General features: G+C 48.1%; 2 protein-coding genes across 2 annotated transcripts; both read right to left on the bottom strand.

Annotated features, from left to right (window-relative positions):
• Nucleotides 1-2,151: 2,151 nt before the first annotated feature.
• LOC121445884 (paired immunoglobulin-like type 2 receptor beta-2) lies at nt 2,152-6,238 on the bottom strand. The gene is made up of 4 exons (XM_041648049.1): nt 6,151-6,238; nt 5,437-5,823; nt 3,922-4,111; nt 2,152-2,164 (listed from the first exon to the last, which is right to left on the bottom strand). Exons 1-4 carry the CDS (start codon nt 6,236-6,238, stop codon nt 2,152-2,154), a joined length of 678 nt encoding a protein of 225 aa, XP_041503983.1.
• Nucleotides 6,239-16,572: 10,334 nt separating this feature from the next.
• On the bottom strand, nt 16,573-18,474 carry LOC121444062 (paired immunoglobulin-like type 2 receptor beta). The gene is made up of 3 exons (XM_041645809.1): nt 18,387-18,474; nt 17,701-18,087; nt 16,573-16,766 (listed from the first exon to the last, which is right to left on the bottom strand). Exons 1-3 carry the CDS (start codon nt 18,472-18,474, stop codon nt 16,573-16,575), a joined length of 669 nt encoding a protein of 222 aa, XP_041501743.1.
• Between the last annotated feature and the right edge of the window lie 1,899 nt (nt 18,475-20,373).

Below are 20,373 nucleotides of genomic sequence, written 5' to 3' on the forward strand. Positions count from 1 at the left end.
TTTTGTTTAAATTATTTATACCCATTTTGTGACTCTACCTTTGTTTCAGAAGCTTATGTGACCACCCACAATGACTTGTGATGCCCACCTACCAACCACGTCATGGTTTCAGGAGGACTATCTTGTTATGCTTATGTTATGCTCCTGTAACACAGACTGTTTCACCCACCAAAATCCTTCATTTGGAAACCCCTACCTGAGTTACAAAAGACCTGTCTTCCTTACATTCAAAGTGATGACCTCTTGAACCCTGCCTTAGGGAAAGCAGTTATTTTACACAAATAAAAAGCTTGCTTTAATCAATTGCTTGCGTTAATGAATTTGATCATGATAGTTTGCGTTGGCAGTCTACCTACTCCCTTCTTTGGGCTTAACCCAGGGATACCCGGAGGAGACACCACCCCAGCTGCCAAAGTTACTGGGACCATGGCTGCTGCTGAGTTCAGTCTCAGAGGCTTGGATCCAGTTACACCACAGCAGGCACCCCACAGCTGCTTCAGGAGACTTCACTTTAGCCATGAGAAGCCTTGGTGACTTCTCCATATCCCTCCATCTTCAGCAAGCATCATGGGGTTGGGGACAATTTTCCCAATGACTCAGCTAGTTCCATGACTGATATGCACTCAAGGCTTCTGATTGGTGGATCTCAATCAAACATGCCCATGAACATCATCTAGCTATAAAAGCAGCCTGATTTTGATTATTATTGGTCAGTCTGCTGTCCGTTAGTCCCAGCATGCTCTTTGGTAGAAGCTGACTGGATGACTATCAAATGTTAAGACAGACTGGTCTTGAAAAGGAAGTCTTGTCTGGGGGAGACCCCAGAGGTCAGAACATCCACATAGCAGAAAATCAGGAAACTGAGTGCATGTAGATTAACCTGTGAGTTAGGGAAATCCAGCAGGGGACCCAAGCAAGGTATGGCCTGTCACCTGAGTAGTAGCATGGAGGGGTCAGGAGCTGTAGCTGAGATGGCAGTGTCCAGGGAGAAAGGGAGAGAGGAACTGGGATCCTCATGCAGTGCTTCTCAGTGTGGACCATGGTCCTTGCTTCTCTCAGTGACACTGCCTCTCTGAACACAATCTGCTACTCTCTAAGAGGTCCCACATGAGTGGCGGGGTCAAGGGAGATTTATTGAAATTATTATTAAATCCATAGAGAGACAGGAAACAGGACAGTGAGGCTCTCAGGAACAGAGACAGAAAAGATGACCTGGATTCTAAGGAGAGGAAATCAGAGTCTACATGGCAGAAGTGGGGGTTCTCTTCTTGTACCCCCTGTTCAGGGACAAGATGTATCTCAGATCAGGACTGTAGCCATGCTCTCTGAATCTAAGGCAGAAGACAGGGAGGAGAGTGAGATGCAGGGTGTGTGGCCAGCATCTATACTTTGATGGAAACTGACCACCTTGGTTAGATGCTGGAGCTTGGAAGTCTGGTAGCAGCAGATAACAGACAATGTCACAGCAGGTGCCTGTGGGTGACCCTGAGAGGAAAAAGAGGAGTTTCCAGAGTTAGTCTCCCTGTACATTTAGGTGGCTAGAAACCAAACCCAGGTTATTGGGCTAGGCAGCAGTGCCTTTTCTCACAGTTATATTGCTGGACGACACTATTTTTGGTTCATTAATATGTAATTTTAAAATGCTTCGACTAAAATAAATTTAGAAAATGTTATGATCATGATTTACCCCGGGGGAATCTAAATTGCTATTTTCTTTTATTTATTTATTCATTCATTCATTTATTTATTTATTTATTTAAGATTTCTGTCTCTTCCCCGCCACCACCTCCTACTTCCCTCCCCCTCCCCCAACCAAGTCCCCCTCCCTCGTCAGCCCAAAGAGCAATCGTTTTCTGACAGAGCCTCTGACTGGCTTGGAGCTCAGCAATAAGGCAAGAGTAGCTAGACAGCCAGTGCCAGGGCTCTACCAGGCCCTTGCTTGTCCAGGGCTGGGATTACAAATTCCTGCCACCTCCCTGGCTTATATTGTGCGTTCTCGGGATCAAGCTCAGGTCCTCCTGCCAAGGGCAAGGCTTTTCTGACTCAATCATCTCACTAGTTCCCTTGCATGCCTCTCAAAACAATCTTTCCCACATAGCCCCTCACCTGCTCCTTGGCATGACAGCCGCTCACCTGGCTGGGGTTTCAGCTTTAGTCTGCTGGCCTGTAGGAGAAGAACCAGTGTCAGTGTGGCAGCCATGCTGATCCTCTGTCTGCCTCTCAGCTGTTCTCTGTGTTCAGACATTAGGGGCGCAGGGCAGCAAACAGCTCTGCAGCAGCCAATCAGGGACAGGACTGAGAGTCCCCAGGACCTGAAGCCAGTCCTCAGCTGTCCTTCTGCACAGCACAGCCAATCAGAGGACAGCTCTCCTGTCCACTGCCCCTTGTCCATGTCCTTCTCCCTTTGCTTCCTTCCCCTGCCTTGAACTCATGTCCCTTCCCTGCTCTCCCTGCTCTGCACTCACCACGCCTCCCTTTTGTCTCCCTGAATGTGGCTCTCTGGCTTCCCTGTGAGTGCAGGCTGCCTCTCCCTGCAGATTCAGTCTCAGGGTTCAAATCCCAGTCAGCCTTCTGCTGCCTCCCAGACTGCTGCTCTCCACCTCTCAGCTGCTCTTCTCATGGCAGGGCTGAGCCCTTCTGAAAACTACTATCTACATCTTCACACTTTATTACTGCAACTTCCGTTACACGCCACTATCTGCTATCTCTGCTCCTGCCCTGTGGTCTTCTACTCGGCACGCATTTAAGTCTGCTCTGAACCCAGTTCACACTTGACTCTTGTTTTGTGTGTACAAGGTCACAATGAGCCCAGGCTGTCCTTCAACTTTCTATGTAACTTCAGGCAACCTTGTTCTCTTGATTCAGCTCTCTGTACTTCCCAATGCTGGGATTTGGGTGTCCCCTACTCTGTTCCCAAGATTGTATCTTAGAATCCTTTTGACTTTTAGAAGACAAATCATTTATCTATACAAAAATTCACTTGAGATTTGAATAGAGATTGCATCAAATTTTTAGAATGTTTTGCATTGTAAGGACTTATTGTATAAATTTTTCCATTATTTAAATAATCTTACAAATTTCAGCATTTTCCTACCCTTTTAAAAGTATTTTAGGGCAGTGTGTGTGTGTGTGTGTGTGTGTGTGTGTGTGTGTACATTTGCATGTGTACACACGTGTTTGGATGACAGAGGACACTCTTGGGTACGATCCTGCAGGAACTGCCCACCTTCTCTTATGTGACAAGTCTGTCATTGGCTTCTCACTGATTGGGCAAGGCTGACAGCTTCAGGGATCCTGTTGTCTCTGCCTGCCTAGTGTCTACCAACATGACCAACCTTTTAAGTGGATCCTGGGGATGGAATTCATGTCCTTGTATTTCTGTGGCAACCAATTGACTAACTATACTATCTTTCCAGCTGCTCTGCAATTTCTCTCAGCCAATGCTTTTTTTATTTTTTAGGGTGCAAATCTTTCACCTCTCTTAGTGTAGGTTCTCCCAGACATGTTCTTTTCAACTGTGGTCTATTGAACACCGCTGTTTAATTTCTGTGTTGATACCATATCCCCAACTCAAGCAGTTCTCTGTCTTCACGGTCTCACTTCCTGTAAGATGCTGTCCCTGAAGGCTGCTCTACCTCAAACCTTGTTTAGCAGCCACACCTCTTTCCAAATGAGCAGTTAGCCCTAGGGCTCCCGCGTGCCTCTTGAATTCCTTAGGAGCAGGCTGTGTTCATCTGTAGTTGATACTCTAATTTCCAGCTAGGATTCTACGGAAGTCGGAGCAGACTCAGTCCTGGTTGAGTTCAGCCTCCTTTCTGTCCCTGTGTTCTCTGGACTCTGTCCTGTACAAGCTCCTCCTTCTCCATCCCACACAGCTGAGAACTCAGAGAGGAAGTTAGGTTGAGGGTCTGGTCCACTCACCTTTGCTTCCACCAGAGGAAGATCATCAGTACACAGATTGGGGTTATGAGCACAGCCGTGGCCACAATCACCCCGACTGTGGCTACTATGTTCACAAAAGAAGGATTCCTCTGGCCCTCTGAGTTCTCCAAGCTAGCCGTGGTGGCAACAGAGGAGACCATGGAGGGGCTCTTCGTGGTGGTTCTGACGACTGTGAAGAAATGGGGAGTGAGCAGATCCTCCCTGGATGAGGAGGGATGGGGTGAATGTCACATCTTGTCTCCTCTGTGGTATGTGGGATGGGGAGCAGATGTTAGAAGTAGGGGGTCATCACAACATAAGGAACTGTATTAAAGGGGGTCTGCATTAGGAAGGTAGAGAATCACTGCTCTAGACCCAGGAAAAAGGTCCTTTCTCTTTCTTCCCTGAGCCCTGGCAGCTGCGGTTAGACATTACATCAGGTCTACATGGCAGCTGTAGAGACTGCACAAGAACTGTGCTGTGGGCATCCTCTCACAGGTTGGTTTTAATCCAGTCAACAGCCACTGCTGGATGTGGTGGCACAGGCCTTTATCTCAGCACTTGGGAGACAAAGATAGGCAGAGTTCTGTGAGTCAGAACAACCAGAGCTACATGGAGATACCCTGTCTTATAAAAAGCAAAACACCAAAATGTATTTTTAAAAAAAAAAGAGTCACAGAGCAAGGTTGTGGTCAACAAGGAAGCACACAGAGTCCTCAGCTCCTGCAGGGCCATTTAAAGGGTGCAGGAGTAACAGCAGCATAGAGTTCCACTCCGTGTTTCCAGTGCATGGGTCTGCAGTTACTTCTGCTTCAGAGGAGAGGAAGGGATCAGGAGACAAAGCAGCCACTTCATGAAAATGGGGACATTAGTTCCCAAGACCCTTGAGGCTTGTGTGGAAGCAGTGAGGGCAGGAGGGCATGGAAGTGGAAGGGCAGTTGGCAAATGGAGAAGAGACAAGGGAATGGATAGGGATAGGTGAGGGGTGTGTTCTGGAGAACTAGGAGAAGAAATAGGGAACTATGGTGACAGGTGGCAGCTTACAGTTGAACCTTAAGACACCAAAAATATGCAATGGGCACCAACTGCTTGTTTTGGACTTAGGTTGGGGCTGTGTGGAGATGCTCCATACGGGGACTAACTGGAGCCCTGACACAGGACCAAGTGAGTCAGCTACATCCTGGAGAAATCAGTCCACTTCAAGGTCATGGGGAAGGGGGACATGGACAGGACCACAGTCTTAGTTTGGGTCATAAAGGAGGTGAACTAGAGGGTAGGACACAAGCTGAACCCAAGAAATGGTGGGTTCTCTCCGAGCAGAGAATTACAGACAAGCTCAGAGGAGATGGAAACAGCAAGGGCTTGTCACAATTACAGGAAAAGATTCTTTTGGCAGACGCATAGGCAAATCCAAGGAAAGGAATATGAAAGAGACTCAGAGTTGTGGAGCCTGAGGCGACATCTAAAAGACAAGGAAGCTAGAGAGGCATGGAAGCCACAGCCAGGATGGCTCACCTTGGGTGATGGTGAGGTGGGTCCCTTTATTCGAATGAAACTTCTGTAAGCCTTTACTTGTGTTCAGACGAACTTGGCAGAAGTACACTGTCTGGTCCTGCTCCTTCAAGTCCAGGATTCTGAGGACTCCGGATGTCTGAGGCTGTGTCCAGTTCAGGATGAGCCGGTCCTTAAAATGCTCGTGTATGAAACCCGAGGAAGAGTTGTAGATCAATTCCCCATAGGACTGCTTCCATCTCCAGAGAATACTCATTGGTGGAATTTGTTCCAATTCCCCAGGGAAGTAGAAGGAGAAGGGGATCTCGATGGAGCCGCCCTGGACACCATAGAGGCGTTCTGGTTGCTCCACCCTATAGCGATTTACTCTGTTGGATCCTGCTGAGTTCCCTGGGAAGGGTGGGGGGAAATCTGAAACCATGGAAGGGGATAGAAAGGACAAACGAGAGTTTCCTGAGTCTTCACCCACAGGCAGGTATAGGACATGGAGCACGACTGTCTCTATGTCCCACTGCCCCATATGGGACAGGACAGACAACAAAGGGTTGGACTGAACCCACTCTGAGGGATGAGTTCTCTCTTGGGGTACAGGGGTCAGGCTGGTTCCTCTAGCAGTCGCCTGTCCACATGACAGCCCACTCTTCCCAGCCCCATTGGTCTATCCTATGGTTAAGGCAATGGCTGCTAGAAAGGTCCCCACCACTCACCACCACTCACCAGCTTGCACGCACACCACTGACAGCAGCAGAAGCAGGACCCACGCTATGACCCGATTCCCTCCATGAAATGAGACCAGCAGAGCCATCGGGCAGGAGAGGAGGCCCTGTGGAGGAAGCCTGGGGTACTCAGGAGTCAGGAGAGAATCTGGGTAAAATGACCCACATTCCCCCAGGCCTTCTCATGTGGAGGACAGTGAGGGCAGGACCTCCCCATCTCCATCTCCTTGTGGCCAGCAACTTCCTTTATCATTCTGGCTTCTTCTTTCCCATGATGCAGAAGATCCGCTCTTGTGAGACAATGGCCATTCCCTTGAGCCCAACCCTGATTTTGGCAGGAAGATATGGAATTGACCTCACCAGGCCAGCTCTCCTCTCTTACACCTAGGCTTCCTGTCCTATCCAGTCTTGCCCATTTCCTATGTGGTCTGTAGCTGCTTTGTTTCCTCATCTTCATAAATTCTTCCACTCCCTCCCCTCCCCCAATCTATTTTTCATTGACCCCCCCCCCCACCTTCTGGTTGTTTGTGTCTATTTAGTAACCTCAGGTAGAGAAGTGGTCAGGTTCTGCTCACTTCAGACACAATGAGGAAGGAAGTGATGAGGACACACATTCAGATCCCAGACCTAGCAGTGTTCACCATCACCCTGTGTCTGCTCTTTGTCCGGTTGTTGCTTTTCAGGGACTCTTCACAGCGCCCCAGCAAACCCAAAACCCAGTGGACACTCTGGCCCTAGCCACTCACTGCTGCTGAGTCTGTGACTTCCCTGGGCTTCCTGGGTGATCCCCTTCTTCTCGACAGTGACTCCTTTTTTTATTATTGGTTTTTTTATTGACCTCTTCATTTTTCTCTGCTCCCCTCCCTGCCTCTCCCCTCCTCCATTTTCCCCCCAAGGTCCCCATGCTCCCAATTTACTCAGGAGATCTTGTCTTTTTCTACTTTCTTTGTAGATTAGATCTAAGTATGTCTCTCTTATAGTCCTCAATGTTGTCTAAATTCTCTGGAATTGTGGTTTGTAGGCTGGTTTTCTTTGCTTTATGTTTAAAAACCACCTACGAGTGAGTACATGTGATAATTATCTTTCTGTGTCTGTGTTATCTCACTCAAAATAATGTTTTCTAGCTCCATCCATTTTCCTGCAAAATTCAAAATGTTATTTTTTTCTGCTGTGTAGTACTCCATTGTTTAAATATACCACATTTGCCTTATCCTTTCTTCAGTAGAGGGGCATTTAGGTTGTTTCCAGGTTCTGGCTATGACAAACAATGCTGCTATGAACATAGCTGAGCACATGTCCTTGTGGCATGATTGAGCATGCTTTGGATATATACTCAAAAGTGGTATTACTGGGTCTTGTGGAAGGTTCTTTCCTAATTTTCTGAGAAATTGACACACTGACTGACATCCACATGGGTTCTACCAGCTTGTTTTCCCATTAGCAATGCAGAAGTGTTCCCTTTTCCCCACAACCTCTCCAGCATAAGTTGTCATCAGTGTTTTTGATCTTGGCCATTCTAAAGGTGTAAAATAGAATCTCAGAGTTGTTTAGATTTGCATTTCTCTGTCTTTCAGCCATTTTGGATTCCTCTGTTGAGAGTTTTCTGTTTAGGTCTGTACTCCATTTTTTTTATTGGATTATGTGTTCTTTTGGTGACCAATTTCTTGAGTTTTTTATATATTTTGGAGATCAGACCTGTCTGATGTGGTTGGTGAAGATCTTTTCCCATTCTGTAGGCTGTCGTTTTGTCTTGTTGACTGTGTCCTTTGCTTTACTGAAGCTTTTAAGTTTCAGGAGGTCCCATCCCATTTCATAATTGTTTCTCTCAGTGTCTGTGATGCTGGGGTTATATTTAGGTAGTGATCTCCTGTGCTAATGCGTTCAAGTGTACTTCTGATGGAGAAGGGTCATCTGTCTATGTGTTACTTTCATTGGTTAATAAAAAAAGTGCCTTGGGCCTTTGATAGGACAGAAAATTAGGTAGGCAGAGTAGATAGAACAGAATGCTGGGAAGAAGGGCAGTGAGGCAGATGCTATGGAGCCAGCTGCCAGGTCAGACATGTTGAATCTTTTCTGGTAAGCCACCACCTCGTGGTGCTACACAGGTTATTAGAAATGGGTTAATCAAGATGTCAGAATTAGCAAATAAGAGGCTGAAACTAATGGGCCAGGCAGTGTTTAAAAGAATATAGTTTCTGTGTTATTATTTCCGGGGCTAAGCTAGCTGTGCAGAGCTGGGCAGGATGAAAAGCAGGCCTGCCCGTGCAGCTCCTTCTACATATTTCCCACTTTCTCTTCTATAAGTTTCAGTATAGCTGGCTTTATGTTGAGGTCTATGATCCATTTGGACTTGAGTTTTGTGCATGGTGAGAGATATGGGACTATTTTCATTCTTTTACATGTTGATATCCAGTTATGCCAGCACCACTTGTTAAATATGTTTTCTTTTTTCCATTTGATATTTTTTTGCTTCTTTGTCAAAAATCAGGTGTGTGAAGATGTGTGGATTGATATCCGGGTCTTCTATTCAGTTCCATTAGTCCTCTTATCTGTTCTTATGCCAATACCAGGCTGTTTTCTGTACTGTAGCTCTGAAGGAGAGTTTGAAGTCAGGGATTGTGATGCCTCCAGAAGTTCTTTTATTGTACAGGATTGTTTTGGCTATGCTTGACATTGACTCCTAAGTGACTCTGGCTTCTGAAGAAGCCTTTCTGCCTCCCACCAACCTTAACACACACTCAGAAGAGGAAACCAAGAATCAGAGAAGCCCTGCCACATATCACATGACTGGCACACAGCAAGTTACTGGACTTCAGTCCCATTGAGTTTTTGCATTCCTCCAGTCCACACTGACTTCCGGCTGCCTGTTCGGTGCAACCTCTGAAGTCCCCTCAAGGCCACGGATCTGCTGCTGGGCCGTAGGGAGGCTGTTCCCACAAAGCATTTGAGAGACTTTGTCTAGCTGTGACTGTTCTAGAAGATTCTTTGGATGAAGTGGGCAAAGAGGGCTCAGTACAGCAATGTGTGATGACATAGTGCCTGGGACATCTCTGAGAGTGGACAGAGCTGACCTGTGATAGGAATAGAGGAGTAAGAGATGGGGGCAGAGGCTGTGGTGGCCACAGGAATGGTTCTGTGGAGGTCATCCCACCCTTCCCACGACAAGGTGTCATCATTTCCCTGAAGGGCAGGAAGACATGATTGTACCAGAGGGAGTGGCATCATTCTCTCTGAGTGACATGTGCATTCCCTTAGATTTCCTGGCATTGACTGCCTTCTCCAGGCTCCCCTCAGGTGACTATGCAGCCTCCTACTGTCATGTCTGCTTTCTCTGCCTTCCTCAGAGTCCCCATGGTCCTCTGATCCCTTGACCTGAGCTCTCATGGTCATGGACCTCATTCTCATGGCCTCGCTGCCAGCTGCACATGGACGCACTTCTGTGTCCATCCATACTGTCCTTGGATACAACAAGCACAGAACTTTTGGGAAGAGTTGGCCCCAAATTAAAGTTAGGAGAGGGGATGGGGCCTATTAAACCTGTCAAAAAGACCCCCCCACACTCTTTTACTGGATGCAGTCTCATGTAGTTCAGGCTGGGCCTTGAACTTCTTATGTAGCCAAGGATGACATTGAACTCCTACAGATCCTCCTCTCTGCCTCCCCCCAAGTTCTGGGTGACAGGTGTGACCCATCGTACCCCTTTGTCTCCTGCTGGAGATAGAACCCAGGGTTCTGTGCATGCCAAGCACGTAAGCACTCCACCAATGAACCTTCTCTTCAGTCTCAGTGAGGTCTGAGAGGGGGCCATCGTGGTCATGTGTACTCACCTCCAGGATTCATCGAGCCCTGCTCTATAGTCTAGAGTCTGTCACCAAGGAGAGGCTGGGCCTGATAAGCTGCCATATGTCAGCTGCTGGTCAATAGCATTTTTATACAAAAGGCTCTGGTTGGTCCTTCAGGATCCCAACCACCACTTGTGCTCAGCCTCACTGCTGCCACCTGCTGGCCTCTGAGTCCCAAGTCATGGGCTCTGTTGTTTCAAGTCCTGGACTCAGTTGGATCCCCATAGGGACCCTGCTTTGGGATGATTTCTGTCCAGGATGCTATAATCAAACTCCTGCAATGACAACCATGTTTGTTCCAAGAACAGTGACTAGTCCCTGCAGCCATAATACTTTCACAGGGCAGGGACACTTTCTGTGGAAGAGCAACCTGAGGCTGTGGTGTGCACACATGGGGCTTTTACACACATGTGACCATGGACCTGTCAGGTTACAGTTTCAGAACACGGCTGCTGCTCAGGCTGTAGCGCATGTGTGTTCTTCTCACATAGAATAAGTCAGCAATGTTATTTAAAATATTAAAACCCAAGATGGGTTAGACATAGAGGCCTTTAAGTCTAGCATTTGGGAGGCAGAGGGAGAGACAAGTAGATCTCTGCATTTGAGGCTCCCTGGTATATACAGCCAGTCCCAGGTAAGCAAAAACTATATAGTGAGACCCTGTCTCAAAAAAACAAAAATAAGCAAACAAACAAAAACCAAATCAAACAACAAAAACCTACAAAAAACAAAATACCCAAGGTATATGATGCCCTGAGGTTGTCCTCTGGCCTAGGCACAGTTATATGCACACATCTACCGCTGCACACAAACACACACAGTCATCCAAGGCAATTTCTCATGGGATGTGCCACCATGTGTTTAACCAGTCCTCCTCCTGAGTAAACATGGCCTCCCCATTTGTCTCCCCTTTCTCTGTCACACTCCTAGCACTCCATGAATTCCTCTTTGAGTGACAGCATACAGAATCCAGTTGAACCCCAAAATAACCCACCCAGACCAGGTGCTGAAGACAGTTAGGGAGATGCTAGAGGGGATGGTAGAAGGATGGTGGCTGGTGGTATAACAGGACACTCAGGCTGCACTAGGACATTACAGTAGCACAGATGCCCCGCCCCCATCTGACCTCTTCTTTCTCCCCTAGGATGACATCATCATCTTCATCTCCCACATGTGCCCCAAACCTCAGCATGAGCACCTCCCTGCACCACAGTAGAGGGAAGCAAAAAGAAGAGACTCTGTAGTATGTCCCAAAGGCCCAATGAGTGAGGTTGCGTGACCTATTCCTCTGGATTAAGTCTCCAGGTTTTGCTGTTGCCCAAGATTAGAGACAGAAACTCATGAATCATCAAGTTTGAGGTCACAGAAACTAAGAATCTCCTAGTCCCCTCTGCAACATCATATAATTTGCTTTAAAAATGACAAACAAAGAAAAAGAAGCAGACTATTAACAGACAGTGTGTACATAGTGTCACATGACTGTATCCCAGCACTCTGGAGGCTGAGGCAGGTTGATTTTTGTGAGTCAGAGACCAGACTGATCTACATAGAAAATTACAGAATAACAGAGACACCCCGCCATTTCAAAAACAAAGATACAAACAGAGAAAAGCAAACCTACTATAGTTGAAAATTTTGTCTAAGTGATTCTAGAGAGAAAACTAGTGACATCTTTGAGTTCTTTGTCTCCAACCAAAGTGAACTAACAGATGACCTGCCTCCATTCCCTTTCTGTACTATTCGCAGTTTTGCTTAGCTTTGGTTTGTTGACTTCAAGACAGGGTCTCCTGTACAGCAGGCTGGCTTCAAACTCAAAGCGTTCTAATGATAGCCTCCAATTCACTGGTAGTGGATCTCCATATCCCTTCTTCTTCAGCAAGCATCATGGGGTTGGGGACAATTTTCCCAATGACTCTGCTAGTTCCATGACTGATATGCACTCAAGGCTTCTGATTGGTGGATCTCAATCAAGCATGCTCATGCTTCTCTTCTGGCTATAAAAACAGCCTGGTTTTGATTCTTATTGGTCAGTCTGCTGTCCGTATGTCCCAGCATGCTCTTTGGTAGACGCTGACCCACTGACTATCAAATGTTAAGACAAACTGGACCTGAGAAGGAAGTCTTGTCCTAAGGGAGACCCCAGAGATCAGTATATCAACACGGCAGGAAATAAGGAAAGTGGGTGCTTATAGATGGGCCTGTGAGGAAAGGAAGCCCAGCAGGGGACCCAAGGAAACCATGGTCTTTCAACTGAGGAGTGTCATGGAGGGGTCAGGGGCTGTATCTGAGATGTCAGTGTTCAGGGAGAAAGGGAGAGAGGAACTGGAATCCTCATGCAGATGTTCTCAGTGTGGGCATTGGTCCCTGCTTCTCTCAGTGATGCTGCTCCTGAACACATTCTGCTAGTCTCTTAGATGTCTCACACGGGGTCAATAGAGATTTATTGAAACTATTAATACTTCCATAGAGAGACAGGAAACAGCACAGTAAAGCTCTCAGGAACAGAGACAGAAAGGATGACCTGAGTTCTAAGGAGAGAAAATCAGAGCCTACATGACAGAAGTGGGGGTTCTCTTCTTTTTTACCTGTTCAGGGACAAGATGTATCAGAGATCAGGACTGTAGCCATGCTCTCTGATTCTAAGGCAGGAGTCAGGAAGGAGAGTGAGATGCAGGCTGTGTGGCCAGCAATTTTTACTTTGATGGAAACTGGTCACCTTGGTGAGATGCTGGGGCTTGGAAGTCTGGTAGCAGCAGATAACAGACAGTGTCTCAGCAGGTGCCTATGGGTGACCCTGAGAGGAAGAGGTGGAGTTTCCAGAGTTAGTCTCCCTGTACATTTGGATGGGGAGAAATCAAAGCCAGGTTATTGGGCTAGGCAGCAGCACCTTTTCTCACATAGTTATCTTGCTGGCCCACACTATTTTTGGTTCATTAATATGTAATTTTAAAAAAGGCTTTTCTGATTGAATCATCTCTCCAGCTCCCTTGCGTGTCTCTCATAACAAACGCCCCTAATCAGCCCCTCACCTGCTCCTTGGGATGTCAGCTGCTCACCTGGCTGGGTTTGGACTTTAGTCTGCTGGCCTGTAGGAGAAGAACCAGTGTCAGTATGGCAGCCTTGCTGATCCTCCATCTGCCTCTCAGCTGTTCTCTGTGTTCAGACATTAGGGGCCCGGGACAGCAAACAGCTTTGAAGCAGACATTCAGGGACAGGTATGAGCATCACCAGGACCTGAAGCCAGTCCTCAACTGTCCTTCTGCAGAACACAGCCAATCAGAGGACAGCTCTCCTGTCTATTGCCCCTTGTCCATGCCCTTCTCCCTTTGCTTCCGTCCCCTGCCTTGAACTCATGTCCCTCCTCTGCTCTCCCTGCTCTGCACTCACCAGGCCTCCCTTTTGTCACCCTGGAACCTGGCTCCCTGGCTTCCCTGAGAGTGCAGGCTGCTGTCCCCTGCAGATTCAGTCTCAGGATTCGAATCCCAGTCAGACTTCTGATGCCCCCCCCCCCAGACTACTACTCTGCACCTCTCAGCTGCTCTTCTTCTCTGTTGCAGGGCTGAGCCTTTCTGAAAACCACTATGTCTTCACACTTTATTTCTGCGCCCTGTCTTGTAGTCTTCGACTCTCGATGTATAGAAGTCTTCTCTGAACCCAGGCCACACTTGGCTCTTGTTTTGCATGTGACACATTCCACGAAGTTCTAGAGATGGCTTCCTCCGGTTCCTGTCATTCCAGAACATTCTGTGTACTAATTGGGCAAAGAAGGTTCAGAGCAACAACGACTGCCTGGGACATCTCGAGAGTGGACACACTTAGACTGTGGCTGAGGTAGAAACATGGCTGCGTTGGCCTCAGGGCTGGTTCTGCACGCGGATCAATCCTTCCTTCCCCATGACAAGGCTCCATCAGGTCCCTGAAGGGTAAGAAGACATGATTGTACCAGAGAAGTGGCACCATTCTCCCTGAGTGACATGTGCAGCGGTTGCTGGCACTGATGGCCTTCTCCACTGTTTGACTGTGCTTTCACGCAGGTCGCTGTGCAGGCCACCCTCTCTCGTACCTACTTTTGTAGCCTTCTTCACAGTCCCCATGGGCCTCGGCTCCCTTGACCTGAGCCAGGCACAACCCCTCATGGCCTCACTCCCAGCTCACATGGACACATGCCTTTATCTATCCATCCTGCCCTGGGAGATGCTGAACACAGAAGCATTAGGATGAATTGACCACAGATGGGCAGTCAGGAGAGGGAACAGGGCCTATTGTACCTGTCAGAAAGCCATGGCCCCTTTTATTGGATGGGAATCTCATGTAGCCCAGGCGGGGCCTTGAACTTGTTAAGTAGCCAAAGGTGACCTTGAACTCTTACAGATCCTCTTCTCTGCCCTCCCAAGTGCTGGGTGACAGGTGTGCCCCATTGTGCCCCTTTGTTTCCTACTGGAGATAGAACCCAGGGTCCTGTGCATGCCAGGCAGTTAAGCACTCCACCAGATGAACCTTGTCTTTAGCCTCAGTGAGGTTTGAGGGGAGGCCCTCCTGGTCATGAGTGCTCACCTCCAGGTTTCATCTGGGCCTTGCCCTACTGTCTGGGGTCTGTGGGTAAACTGAACTGCTAAGTAACCAAGCAGGTGCTTACCTGATGAAGCTGATATATGTCATCTGCTAGTCCCCACTATTTTTATAACCGGCTCTGGTGGCTTCTACAGGATCCCTGCTGCCTCTTGTGTTCAGCCTCACTGCTGCCACCTGCTGGATCCTTAATCATGAGCTCTGTTCCAGTTTCAAGTCCTGGACTCAGTAGGGGACCCAGCTGTGGGATGATTTCTGTCCAGGATGCTGTAATCAGTCTCCTGCAGTGAGGACCACGTTTCCCCTACAGCAGTGACAGGGCCCTGCAGCCATGACACTTTCACAGAGGAGGGACACTTTCTGTGGAAGAGCAGCCTGGGTCTGTAGTGTGCACACATGAGGCTTTGTGCACAGGTGACCATGGGGAGTGTCAGACTGCAGTGTTAGAACCTGGCTGCTGCTCAGGCTGTAGCACATGTGTGCTCTGCCCGCACAGAATAAATAGGTAAGTAAGTATAAATTTTTGTTTGTTTTTTGAGACAGGGTTTCTCTGTGGCGCTCTGCCTACTTTAGAACTCACCAGGCCTCCCTTTTGTCTCCCTGGAAACTGTATCCCTGGCTTCCCTGTGAGTGCAGGCTGCTGCACTCTGCAGATTTAATCTCAGGGTTTGATTCCCAGTCAGACTTCTGCTGTGTCTGAGGCCACTTCTCACCCACTTCTCAGTTCCCTTTCTTACCTCACTGGAGGGTTGAGTCTTTCTGAAGACCGTGGGACCCCATCTTCAACTATTTATTTCTGGGCTCCTAGTTACACTCCAGAATCTACTCATCTCTTCTCCTATCCTGTAGTCTTCTGTTTACCATGGATTTAAATCTGTTCTGAAATCAGTCAACACTCGAATTTCGTTTTGTGTGTGTACAAGGTCTCAATAAGCTCAGTTGGCCTTCAACTTTTATGTAACTACAGATGGCCTTCAACTACTGGTCCCCTCTGCATTTCCTTAGTGCTGGGGTTACAGATGCATCCCACTGTGTCTCCTTTTTTTCTTAGAATCCTTGTGAATTATGAAAGATAAATCATTTATCGCAACAAAAATGCAACTCAAAGTTAAATAAGGATTGCATTGAATTTTTAGAGTTTTTTGTGTTTTAATGACTCAATGTATATTTTTTTGATTTTGCAAATAAGAGGTAGCCTTACATTTATTAGTATTTCCCTGAATTTTATCAAATTTATTTGGGGCAGTATGTATGTGCATGTGCATATTTGCATATGAACACACACATATGTGAATGACAGAAGACAACCTTGGGCAGGAGTTCTGCACCCTAGTGGTTGAGACAGATCTGTCGTTGAATTGCTTCATGTTGGCTGGGCAAGGCTGGCAGCACAGTAAGCCTCAGGGATCCTACCATCTTTGCCTGCCTAAGTATCTGCCAACATGGCCAGCTTTTTGTGTGTGCTCTGGAATAGAACCCATGTCCTCAAGTTCATGGGCAAGCACTTTGCCAAGTGAGCCGTCCCCAGCTGTTACATGACTTCTCTCGGCAATGTTTTGTTTGTGGTGCACAGTGCTTTTACTTTGTTTAGTGAAGGTTCTTCCTATGCATTTTCTTTTCATTTCATAGGCCCATAGCACACTGCGGTATTAAATTCTCTTTTTATGCCATACCACCAACTCAAACAGTTGTCCTTGTACAGAGTTCTCGCTTCCTGTGAGATGCTGTCCCTGAACTCCAGTCTTCCATGAGCCCTGCTTAGCAGCACAGCTCCTCTCAGATGAGCAGTTAGTCCTGAAGCACATGTAGGCCCCTTGATTTCACAAGAGAAGGCTTTGTGTCCATCTTCATTTTATCCTCTTTCCCGGCAAAGTCTCTAAGGAAGTTAAACTCAGATTCAGTCCTTGCTGAGTACAGTCCCCTTCCTGTCCTTGTGTTCTCTGTACTCTTCCATGAACAAGTAAATCCTTCTCCAACTTCCCAAGCTTGGGTGAGTCCCTGTCCTGGACCACTCACCTTTTCTTCCACCAGAGGAAGATCAGCATCACATAGATGGGGGTTATGAGCACAGCTGTGGTCACCACCACTCCAACCATGGCTCCTATGTTCACAAGTGAAGGATTCCTCTGGCCCTCTGTGTCCTCCAGTCCAGCTGTGGTGACTGCAGAGGTGACGATGGAGGGGCTCTGCATGGTGATGCTGACTGCTGGGGAGAGATGAGGAGTGAGCAGATCCTCCCTGGATGAGGAGGGATGGGGTGAGTGTCACATCTTGTCTCCTCTTGGGAGGTGGGATGGGAAGCAGCTGTTAGAAGTTCACAGAGGGGAACACATGCTGAAGGCTGAGACTCCAGGAGAGCAAGCTCAGTGCACACCTCCACCTGTCCTGGCTGTGTGTCCTCAGATTTTCACTTAGTCATAGATAATTAAGCCATAGAAATAGAGTTGGTTTTGTCACAGATGTGGATAATGAACAGACATGACCCAGTCCATATAGTGGTTGCTGCTCAGACCTTAGAACTCGAGATTGATCCCTAATGTTCATATAAAAAGCTGGGTGAACTGGGCATGGCCATTAATCTTAGCCCTAGAAGTAGAGGCAGGCAGATCTCTGTGAGATAAAGTCAGCCTGACATATATATATATATATATATATATATATATATATATATATATATATATATATTGTGTTCCACACCAAACAGAGTTTAGTGAATTCTAATCCCAGTACTGAGTAGGTAGAGTCAGGCATGTCTCTGAGGCTCACTGGCCATACACCTTAACCTAGCTGGCAATCTTGAACCCAATGAGAGATCTTGTCCCATAAAATAAGATGGATGACAGCTGAGGTTGTCTTTTAGTCTCCACAGGCACTCCACTGCGGTGTTAGTTTGGAACAAAATGGGGTGATCTAGGTGGAGGGCTAAGGCCTAGAAAGTGGGGTCGGGTTCTCTCTGAGCAGAGAATGGAAGAACAGGTCAGCGGAGACAGCAAAGACTTGTCACAGCTCCAAGGGAAAGATCCTGTTGTCAGAGGCTCAGGCAGAGTCAAGGGAAAGGAAAATGAGTTGGGTAGCCTGAGGTGACACCTAGAGAACAAGGAAGCAAGAGATGCATCAAAGGCAGAGCCAGGGTGGCTCACCGTGAGTGATGATCAGTTGGGTCCCAACAGCTGACTTCAAAATCTTCCTGCCTTCTCCTGTGTTCAGATAAACTTGACAGAAGTATTTGTTCTGGTCCTTTTCCTGAAGGTCTAGGATTCTGAGGACTCCAGATGTCTGAGGCTGTGTCCAGTTCAGGATGAGCCTGTCCTTAAAATGGGCGTGTATGAAACCGGAGGTGGCGTTGTAGATAGGCTCCCCGATGAAGTTCTTCCATCTCCAGAGAATCCTCATTTGCGGATTCTTTGCAAACTCCCAGGGGAAGTAGAAGGAGAAGGGGATCTCAATGGAGCCGCCCTGGACACCAGAGAGGCGTGCTGGTTGGTTCACCCCATACAGTCTTTTTCTGTTGGATCCTGCAGAGTGCCCTGGGAAGGATGGGGGAGAATCTGAAGTCACTGCAGGAGTTGGAAAGGACAGCCCAGAGCTTCCTGAGTCTTCACCCACAGGCGGGTGTGGAACAGAGGGCACGACTGTCTCTATGGCTGGGACAGGAAAGACAGTGAAAGGTTGGGTTGGACCCACTCTGAAAGATGAGCCCTCTCTTGGGGCAGAGAGGACTGGCTGGCTCCTCAAGCAAACACCTTTCCACATGACAGTCCTCTCTTCCCAGCCCCACTCACCCCTCCTGTGGTTAAGTCCCTGGTAGTGAGGTCCCCACACTCACCAGCTTGCAGGCATGCTGCTGGCAGCAGCAGAAGCAGGACCCAAACCAATGCTCGAATCCCTCCAGGAAATGAGACCAGCAACACCATCAGGGAGAACAGGAGTGACACCAGGGTGCTCAGGAATCAAGAGAATAATTGTTAAGTGATCCACATCCCCTGGGCCATCTCATGTGGAGGACTGAGTGGGCTCAAGACCTCCTCATCTCCACCTCCTTGTAGCCAGCAACTTCCTTTATCATTCTGGCTTCTTCTTTTCCTATGTTGCAGAAGATCCCCCTTGAGGTTACCCACAAATAACCATGCCCTTGGACCGATCCCCTATTTTTTGACTTGACCTCTGCCTGCTGGGCTCTCAGCTCTTGACCTCCTGTCTGCCCAGTCATTTTATTTATACACCATGCTGTCCCCTTTCCCTCCCTCCTTGTCTCTACCTCCCCTCCCCCTCTCTCATACATCCTCCTATTTTGCTGGTTCTCTGTGTGTCTCAGTCTCTCATCCCAAGGAATTGACTGCCTCCTGGACCTGCACATGCTCTCTCAGGGAGAGGAAAGCTGACCCATGTCTCTGACCAGCTGAATGCCACGCTCAGATAAGAGATGCTGATGATGGAGGTGCTGGAGTGGATGCTACCTCAGCCCCAACTCTAGAACATGGTCCCTTATTCTGCTCTTCGACTCCTTCCTGTTCCTCAGTAATCCCTTAATGTTCTCAGGCTGAACCAAGGCCTGGTGAACCCTCACTGCCCTGTCTACTCCCTGCTGCCAAGTTCACAATGTCCCTAGGCTTCCCAGGTGATAGTCCCCTCCCTAGACATGGGTTTCTAAAGCTTATCCTGTTTCTGCAAGAGGGTTGTTGCCCTCCCACCCACAGAGGTAGTCCTGGCTCAGCCCATGCCACCATCAAATTGCAGGTCTGAGGGGACTCCAGTCTCACTAAGTCCTTGAGGGATCCCGTGATCCACAGAGGAGTCAGCCTCGCTACAGTGCATCACTCAGCCCTACCTCGACGTCCAGGGACAGGTGACACCTTCCACGAAGCTCTAGAGATGATTTTCTCTAACTGTGGTCTTTCCCGAATGTGGGTAAAGAAGGTTCAGAGTAGCTATGTGTCACTCATCACGTACTGCCTGCGACATCCTTGAGATGGACTTAGATGTCCTGTAACTAAGATGTGATGGGTGGAGGCAGAGGCTGTGGGGAACTCAGGACTGGTTCTGTAAGAGCGTCATCCCTCCCTTCCCCAATACAATCAGCGTGATTCAGCTATGGCAGGAAGACATGACTGTACCAGAGGAAGTGGCATCAGACTCCCTGAGTGACACATGCAGAGGTGACTTCCCATTCTGGACACTGACTGCCTTCTCCACAATTCTCTGCAGGCGGAAAAGCAGCCAGCCCTCTCTCATATCTGCTTTCTCTGCTTTCCTCACAGCCCACATGGTCCTCAGATCTCTTGGCCCTAGCCAGGCTCTGAGTTCCTGTGACTTCTCTCTTTGTTGACACAGTTATGCCCGTTGTTCCCTGGGAACCCAAAGGTATGGAATCTTTGGGATACACTGGTTTTTAATGCAAAGCTTAGTTAGAAGAGGGGACAGATGGCCCACTTCCTTTGTCAGTAGAGTCTTTGTTTTGCATAGCTCAGGCTCTATAGGTGAGGATGACCACAATCCCCCTCCATTTCCCCCTGTGCTAGGATTACAAGCATGCACCACCACACCCAGTGTATGTGATGCTGGGGACCCGACCCACATCTTCACACAAGCTAAGTACCAGCTGAGCTACATCTCAACCCCAGCAGGATCTTCAGAGGATGCCCATCTTTAGTTTCTGTCTGGCTTTTTTTTTTCTACTGTCTGTGGGCAATCGGAAGAAGGTCACTTGATTGCCAAGTCATCCAAAGAAGCAAGCTCACAGGGGTGCCACAGGCCAGGTACTTGTCCTCAGGAACCATCACAGAGCAGGCTCTGAAGACCTACAGCTCTTCTTG

Source organism: Microtus oregoni, unplaced genomic scaffold, assembly GCF_018167655.1.
Source record: "Microtus oregoni isolate MIOR12 unplaced genomic scaffold, Mior012 000003F_ref0000135, whole genome shotgun sequence".
NCBI classification, from domain to species: Eukaryota; Metazoa; Chordata; class Mammalia; order Rodentia; family Cricetidae; genus Microtus; species Microtus oregoni.